Raw genomic sequence first — 8,587 nt, forward strand, 5'->3', positions numbered from 1 at the left:
TGAGCACATCACAAAAGCAGCAATAAATAGCAAGTATAACATGGAATATTTATATTTCATTTTCTAAAACAGACTTATTTGAACATGTTCATACTCTAAATATGAACAACTCCAGACAGAATGCATACAAAGTTATAAAAAGGAACTGGTTATATACATAAGAAAACAAAGAAACCTCCACGAATCTTCCAGAACTCGCGCTTTTATTTTTCTGCAAGTCATGCCACCATAGTTTTTTAATAGCAACTGGGAGAGCAGCTAAAACTCACTGTTCATACAAAGGAGTTCCTTCTTCTCTTCTGTTGCCTTCTCCCACACAAATTAACTAGAGATTATATTCTCACCTGTTTCAAGGATTCCCTGCAATTACTTGGTTCCTTTACAGTAGTTCACAGTTTCTTCACTTCCTTTGGGTCAAGCCTCACCTCTTCCTAAAGTTATTAGAAGTATCTCACTCCCTATCATACCAAAAGCCTAGTGTGTGTACCTCACATCTCCCCCTTGCCAGAAAGGTAAATTACCATCTCAAATGCTTCATCTCCTCCCTTCACTGCCGTGTCCCCACTCTCCTACCCAGAAATAGATTGCTCTACAACTACCCCAGATGCACTTCCACACTGCTCTCTACCAAAGCTAGCCCTGCATACTGCTCACTTCCCCACCGTTGCTCTAACTCCATAGTGTTTTGTGGTTCTTTTTTTTTTAATAAGTAAATATACTGAAGCTATTGCAAAGATGTACAGGTTTGAAAAAGTGGCTATGGTAGAACATACATCTCCACTGCATCATCCAAAAATTAGGTTTATCTTTGACCAACTCCAGAAATGCAGGATGTTACATCTCCAAAATGGATGTCCAGGCTGCACGTAACACTCAGTAACTTAACTGGAAAGTGATGAAAGCAAAAAAGAAAAAACCCACCCCACCACAAAACAAAAACAACTGACCAAGACAGTTATTTCCACTACTGCCTAGGAAATTCCCTGAAACAACCCCAGCAATCAAACCTCATATTGAGAAGTTACCAGATTTAATGTTGTCACAAACAAAAAAAAATGCACACAGACCTGTGCAAATCCAACATAAATGCAATACTACAATCTCTCTTACACTGAATAGTAAAATGTTTCTCCCAAATTCTATGAAGCATATTTACATCTTACTACAATAAATATAACAGCTCATTATACCAAGCTCTTTCATCTAGTTCACAAAAAGACCTCATGTTAACCACTCAATTATACCAACCAACAGCTTCAGTAATAAAGATACTCACCATACAAAATATCTGGGCTGTTTTGTCTTCCCATCAAAAGCTATTTTCTTCAGTGCCAGAAAGGCCTGAACATAACCATTACAGAAACAAGGGTTTTATTTTGCAATTTGAAAGCAAATAACAGCAGCCACAATAAATGCAGTCAGAAATGCTGAAAATATAGTTTTCAGCAGAGTTTTGGAAACTCAGGTAATCGTCTATACAGCCCATTCTGACATGTCAGTATTACACACGGTAAAAAAAAACATTAACGACTTAACCACCTTGCCATAAGTGCTAATGAATGATTTTTCACTTCCTGGAAAGGAACAAGTGAGACTATGCAGCAAAGAAAGGCCTGAAGCACTTTTTAATCTGGTCACATGGATACATATTAGTACCACATGCCTTCCTGATTATATTTCAAATTTACTATTCTGCCTTCATAAACATCACTCACACAATTCACATGTCACTGCCTAGCCAGTCCTGAAAATTCTTCAAAGTTTAAATATACTCTTTATCTCGATTTTAAACAACTTAATATTTAAAAATCAGCATACATATTAAAGGTTGATAAGGCGTCCATTTTAAATGAGACCTACATCCTAGATTTCTCATGTACAATTTGTTCATCTTTCAACCTGTTAGCTTCACACTGTCTCACTTCACTAGATATAATGAACAAACCTGACAAAGTGAAGCACAAAAAGGTTTACTATTGAAAAAAATTCTGAAAGGTCTGTTTTCACTGTATTACAATGGAACAGAATAAATAACATTTCTAGAACTATTCTATGAACCTAATACAGTCATGATAGCTGAAAGTTCCCTTGAACATTACTGAGTATCCCTTGAGTCAGTCCCTTCCAATAACCAAATCTGTAGGTGAGTAACAGTAGATGTGAAAAAGCTCAGAGAAAAACCCCACACACCACTGAAAACCCAGCCTTACAAGTTACATGCAAATTGCCCACTCTGTGAAAGAGATGGACATTAATTAGTGCTGTGCCTGAGGGAAAGATTACTACATAGGTCCAAGACAACCTGTTACATTTAGCCTACCAGCTAGTCAATCAGCGCTTACATACCAGTCGGCTAAACAGCAAATACCTCCAGCTGAAACATATTTTTTTCAGAGTTTCTTGCTTGCCTTACCATTAAGAGGAGGGAGCAGAAGACAAACTGCTAAGGAAGGCTAAAGATGATGTAAGAACATAAGATCAGGAATAACTCCTAGGTGACAGTACAAAGATGCAAAGCATATTCACAAGGGTGAGCAAAAAAAGCCCTCCATACAGCTTTTACTACTCATATTTACAGTAAACGTAACTGCACAATTTATCACTGCTCTTTAAATCAAAATCTGATGCTGAAACTAGTTCAGATTTCAATATACCTCCACAATAAACTTTCCAGTAAACAGTATTTAAATTATTTTAGTAATTTAACACTGAGTGCTTGTAAGTAAATATTGCATCTGCAGCTCACTGGTGTTATTGCTGAAGTGCATCTTCACTGCACTCAGATCAGCTGATTTATACCCAAACCCATGCAACCGCTTAGGTGTAGCTGCAGTACCTGTGGCACCACGCTAAACTCAACTGCTGTGTTTGTAGTTAACTGAACCATTATTTTTTCCTTTTAAAGCCCTATCAAACGTTTCTCAGCATTGCAATAAGACTAGTTGCTCCAGAGAACTCTGGACAAACGTGTCCATCCTTTCAGAACACACCTGAACTCAGGGAAAGACACAAGAAAAGTACCAGCATTCACATGCTGATAACAGTCTTTGTTCTAACTGTAAATCTAGAGAATTAAGTCGACTTGAATGCAGCCTATTGAGACAGCTGATCCAAGCTTGCTCAAAAGTTGTAAGCAAACTTTAGCACAGTAGTGGAACTTAGCTCCTAGGAAAAACCTGGAATGATTACAGATCAATGAGATACATAACAGTCCAAGGCTTATTGCACTAAACTCTCATTGATACCACTAAACTGAAAATGACACCTGGTTATCCCAGGTATCAGTTTGGGTTTTGCCTTTTGGTTTCTGGAGCTTTGGGGCTGGCAAGGGGAAAATAAATATCTTTTAACAAAATGTCAAGTCTGTCTACATGCATGGAAATAGCTGGTTAAAATACACCCTCAGTTTCAGAACATCAGTTTTCAACATTATATTTATTTCTTGTGCAGCTATAAATGATTACAAGTTTCCTGCAGTAACACCCCAAATTATTTACTCTATTAGCAGCTGCTCTCAAAATATGTTAAAAAAAACCATTAGCAATAGAAGTTGCTGAACAGTGGTTATATTTGATCTTCAGCAAGATTTTCCTGTTCAGCCATAGTTTAATTTATAGGGTTTTATAATTTAACTTACATTTGATATAACTAAACCAAAAAATCAAAAAGAATACCCATTGACAATTATGGAACATGATAAAGACTGTATAAAAGGAAACAGGAATTTGATTGCTCCTGGAATTCAGGCTCTCTCACCACACCCTCTTATTTATTCAAATTTTCTAAAGAGGAAACAAGAAAAAAAAAATCCCAAGCCTAGGGGCATGATCTCAATGTTACCAAAGCTGCCTACAGCAGGAGACTTTACCAAATATACTCTTCTACCAGCTTCCTCTTGCTTAACCCTGGAACTGTAGATTTAAGCATGTTCATTCCATTTCTCTTTCCTTCTCTCTCTTTCTGTTCCTTCCCCCAGGTAATCTTACTCTACAACACACTGAGATGAAACACCACGTTCCTCAAAACTTCAGAGACACAGGTAGTCAGCAAATGTCATTAAATACTGTACAATACACTACTTTTATATAAAACATCACTTAATAGACACAATATAATTCTCTAATAGGCACAGAACTTACATTTTAATGCAGAGGTGACCAAATCAATGAATGATTAAGTCTTTCAGGATTTTAATGTATCATCATAAACTTGGACCTCCACCTGTAAGTCTAAACTGCTCCCAGCTCTTCCCTGGTATTTCACCATCCCAACTCACATACTCCTGAGCTCTTCAGCTCATCCCCTGCCTTTTCCAACACTCCTGTTTGTCTGTCTGATCATCCAAAAGGCAGATTATGTTGTGGCTGGCTTTCAGGCAGTAGCAATCATTTGGATCACAAGGTGAAGCAAGGAACTTGCTGAACTACATGTAGCAAAACACAACAAGCTTTTTCTACCATGCTGCAGGAAAGTGCACACAAAACAAAATTTTCCCTCCCCAGGAATAACAAATGGCGCCCTTGGTAGCACTGCTCTTTTCCTACCCACCTCAACAAGCAGGCTTTTCATTTACAGCACAAAATTCTCTCTCCCACACCTCAAGTTTTCAGCCTGGCAGTTCAACACAAAATTTTACAAAGACTGAACACAACATGCAGTCCTTATCTAGGCTACTAAATGCAGAGAGACGAGCTCCTGCAAATCAATCTGTACCAATGGTACTTGAACAGAGCAACAATGAGTACACAGATGGATAAAACTGTTTGACTGTGGCAAGAGAACCATTGAGAACAATGACAGAGAAGTAAAATAGAACACTAGCAAGACATAGTGACACTCTACTTCCAGAAAACCCCTGCAAGTTATTTGTTATTTCCTCAGTCCACAAATTGACTCAGATATGATCAAGTTTAGATTCAGATTTCAACTCTATGAAAAACAAGAAGCTATAACTTCATTATGTACCTGTTGTTTTTCAGAACTCTACTCCCATGCTTAATAGGATCTCACATAAAAATCTCAGCTTTTGAAAAAAAAAAAAAAAACACCAACCCAGAACAACCCCCAACACCCACACTCCTTTTCCATCTTGCACAAGTTTGGAAGAAGAAAAAAACCCAAACGTGACTCCCATGAGTCTCAAAAGTCAGATGGAAACCAGAGAACTGATTTCTTTTTTCCTCTTGTTAACGCTTTTAGGCCAATTACACGTTTTTGGGGAACTGACTAACGCTGGGTTTTAACACTTGAGTTTAAATCTAGTGATGACCCACTCCCAAAGCATGGGTATTTGTATAGCTACACAGAATTTGATCTAAGGTATATTTGAAGTACATATCTGGACCAAATAATGCAATCCTCCACACTTAACAATGAGACTCTATTAAGAAAGTACAAACAAAATTACAATTGTTACTTAACTGTAACTGTCACGGAAGTCTAATACTTTTTAATGCTAAATTAGAATAGAAAAAAAAAAACAGCTCAGGTTTCTTAAACTATCTGAAAGAACTAATTAGAAAAGCAACCTACAGTATTTAAAGACTGCTCTTATGTCCATTTTTCGTTGTCTTTTCAGTTTGCCAGTTAAACCATTGCACACAACATCCAAGAAAAACACTACATAAACCATCATCTTAAAAATGTTTGCTAAACCAGACCTGAAAGGTAGAATTTAACCATGTGTGAGAATTTGGTTACGCCTTTCCAGAAGAATCAAACTAAAGTCTTGACAAAATGAGATGTGTACCTTTAAAACAGAAAACCTAAGAAATCATCTTTACATTTACTATTAAAGAACTAATTCAAATACGATTCTAAGCCTGAAATTACGGAGCCTCGCTTTACTACTTGTGCACATCAAATACATACAGAAAGGCTGGTTTCCTTTTTATTTTAGCAAACCAGATTCCCCCCCTCCCTTACGCTTTAAAGGTTACCTCTCCGCTTTCTGTCTATAGCGTAGAGACCATGGTGCACATGCAGGTAAAGCCACATCCACGGATGATCACCCATCCTGAAGCTTTGGTACACCCAGCCTGCTCGCTAGCACAAGATAACAACCTTAAAGAACCCCAAAAAGCACCATCAGAAAAAAAAAACCATCGGCAGCTTCTGAGGAAAACTGCCACTAAATACTGCCAACCTGAACAGGCAGCGCCCCGTGCTCAGATGGCAGCGGGGGCCGCTCCGGGGCTCACCGTAAAACGCCTAACGGTGATGGCTGCAGCTCCGGCAGCCCCCACGCCGCCAGCCGCCCGGTGCCGGGCAAGAGGGCTGTGCCCCCTCCTCCCAAAAGCAACGGGCAGACTTTCGGAGAGGGCCTAGAGCAGCAGAAGCCGCGGCGGCGGCCGAGGGGCTGCCTCAGGCCGCCCCCCGCCCCGCCCGGCATAAGTTGGCCGGAGAAACCTGTGGCTGCCCCCCCGCCGCCGCCCTGACAGCCCCCGCTGCCAGGAGGGCGGCGAGGCGCGGCCAGCGGGGCCCCCTTCGCCGCCGCGTAAGGGGGGGATGGGGGAGGCGGGCGGGCTCGCTAGCCCCCCGGTGCTGCGAGGCTGGGAGGCAACCGGACATGGCGCCCGCCGGCCCCGGGACCCGAGAGACCCACCCCCCTGCTCCCCGGGGAAAGGCAGAGGCGGCGGCCGCCGTCGGGGAGACGGGACGCGCACTGACCTGTCCTCCGAGTCCATGCGGCTGAGGGGCTCCCCGTCCGAGGACATCTCCAGACTGCCCCGCCGGCCCCCCGACGTGGCGCTGCAGCTGCTGCTGCTGCCGCTGCTGCTGCCGCCGCCGCCGGTGCCGTAGCCCTCGTCGCCACCGCTGGACACGCTGCTGGAGCTGCTCCCCCCGCCGCCGCCGCCGCCACCGCCGCCGCGGCCCAGCCCGTCCTCCTGGCTGCCCCGGGGGCCCTTGGGCTCCTCCTTGGCGTCGGCCTCGCTGCTGCCGCCGGGACTCAGCGAGCGGGTCTCGTCGCTGCAGCAGCCGCTGCTCGTGCTGCTGCTCCCCACCAGGCTGCTCTCCTCCTCCTCGCCGCCCTCCTCCTCCTCCTCCTCCTCCTCTTCCTCATCCTCGTCCTCCCCGTCCCCGGCCTGGCTGGCGCTCTCCGGGCTCGGCTCCGACATGCTCTCCGCCTCGCCGTTCAGCAGCAGAAGAGACTCCGTCTCCGCCACGGCTGCCGCCGCCGCTGAGGACGAAGGCGACGACAAGGATCCAGCCCCAGCCTCCTCCTCCTCGGCCACGGCGGCGGCCGCCGCCTCGCCGGGAAGCAGCCCCTCCGGCTCCGCCATGTCGCTGCGAGCGGCCGCCATGGCGCCTGCGAGTCGCTGCGAGCGGAGCCGAGCGGGGCCGGGCGCGCGCGGCGGCAGCGGCGGCGGCAACGGCGGGGGCGTGCGCGCGGCCGCGCTTCCCTCCCTCCTCTTGCCCTTCTCACCCGCACAATCGCGCGGCGGCGCGAGCCGCAGAGAGGAGGGGCCCGGGCCGCCGCCGCACGCGCTACGGAACGCGCCTGGGGACAAACACTTGGGAAGGACGGAGCGGCGGCCCCTGGCGCGGTGCGCCGAGGGAGGCGGCGCGCGGGAGGGGCGTCAACGGCCGGGCGGGGCGGGACGGGACGGGACGGCGGTTGGGCGGCGGGGATGCTGGCTCCTTCATCACGCCTCGCTTGAATCGCGTCATCGCTACTCACCGCGTCTCGGGAAAGAAGAGCGGCTGGCCGCTCAGGGGCGGAGTGGACTCCGCAGGACGAGCCGGGAACGAGCCTCTCCGGGCCAGGAGGCGCAGCCCCCGTCCCCCCTGTCCGTCCCCCCTCCGTCCCCCCCCCGCCGGGTGAAACCCCGGCGGCTCAAGCATCCCACACCCCGGCTGGCGCCCTCCTGGTTCAGTCAGAAGCTGGGTAGCCTCAGGCCTACGGGGCTGCCGGAGGGAGGAAGTAAAGAAACCGGGAGTCGCGGCTGAGGAGAACTTGGTGACACTTGTATCTGTGAGAGGAAAACGGGGGTGGGGTGGAAGGAGGCTGGCTGGCCTGGCAGTAACTGCAACAGCGGGGAAACGGGACGTAGGGCTAGCGAGGAAGGGAGGAACGAGCCTTCCCGGCAAAGAGAGCTCCTGCGTGCAGGTCACGATGTGACATTATCTAGAGAGAATTGCCAAAAGACAAGCTCAGCTGACACACAAAGGGGACAGAGAGAGATTTTCAGCGGTACTGACAAAAAGGAGTGAAAAAGCAGTCGCTCTGCGCGGTGAGGAGAGAGAGCAAAGAGAATAAACGAGTTTGTGGCCTTAAACCTCCGCTTGCAGTCAAGAGGCACGTTGGCTGCTGGGCAAAAGCGGTAGGACTGAGGGGAAATGCAAAGTATCGATTACTGCATTTAAATGAAAGTAAAGCCAAAGAAAGTTAAATGTACTAAAAGTTGGGAGATTGGTTTTGTTTTGGTTGTTTGGGTTGGTTTTTTTTCAGTTCTGGATGCACAGGTTTAGTAAATTTGTTGAGTTGGGAATTGTGCCGTCTGAAAAAAAAACAATCCAACTGTGTATATGTAGAAGGGGAAAGGTGAAAGATAGCTGAGCAGGATCACTGACAATTGCGCAGGAG

General features: G+C 46.3%; 1 protein-coding gene across 1 annotated transcript in view; it reads right to left on the minus strand.

Moving 5' to 3' along the window:
• The window catches only part of AEBP2 (AE binding protein 2), a gene marked incomplete at its 5' end in the record, with an annotated part of 46,647 nt that extends 39,343 nt beyond the window's left edge, over nt 1-7,304 (minus strand). The window contains one exon of the mRNA XM_084265083.1: nt 6,670-7,304. Coding sequence (XP_084121209.1) covers nt 6,670-7,304 — 635 coding nt within the window. The remainder of the gene's footprint in view (nt 1-6,669) is intronic.
• Between the last annotated feature and the right edge of the window lie 1,283 nt (nt 7,305-8,587).

The sequence above is a fragment of the Gallinula chloropus genome (genome assembly GCF_964237585.1).
Source record: "Gallinula chloropus genome assembly, chromosome: 1".
Classification (NCBI taxonomy): Eukaryota; Metazoa; Chordata; class Aves; order Gruiformes; family Rallidae; genus Gallinula; species Gallinula chloropus.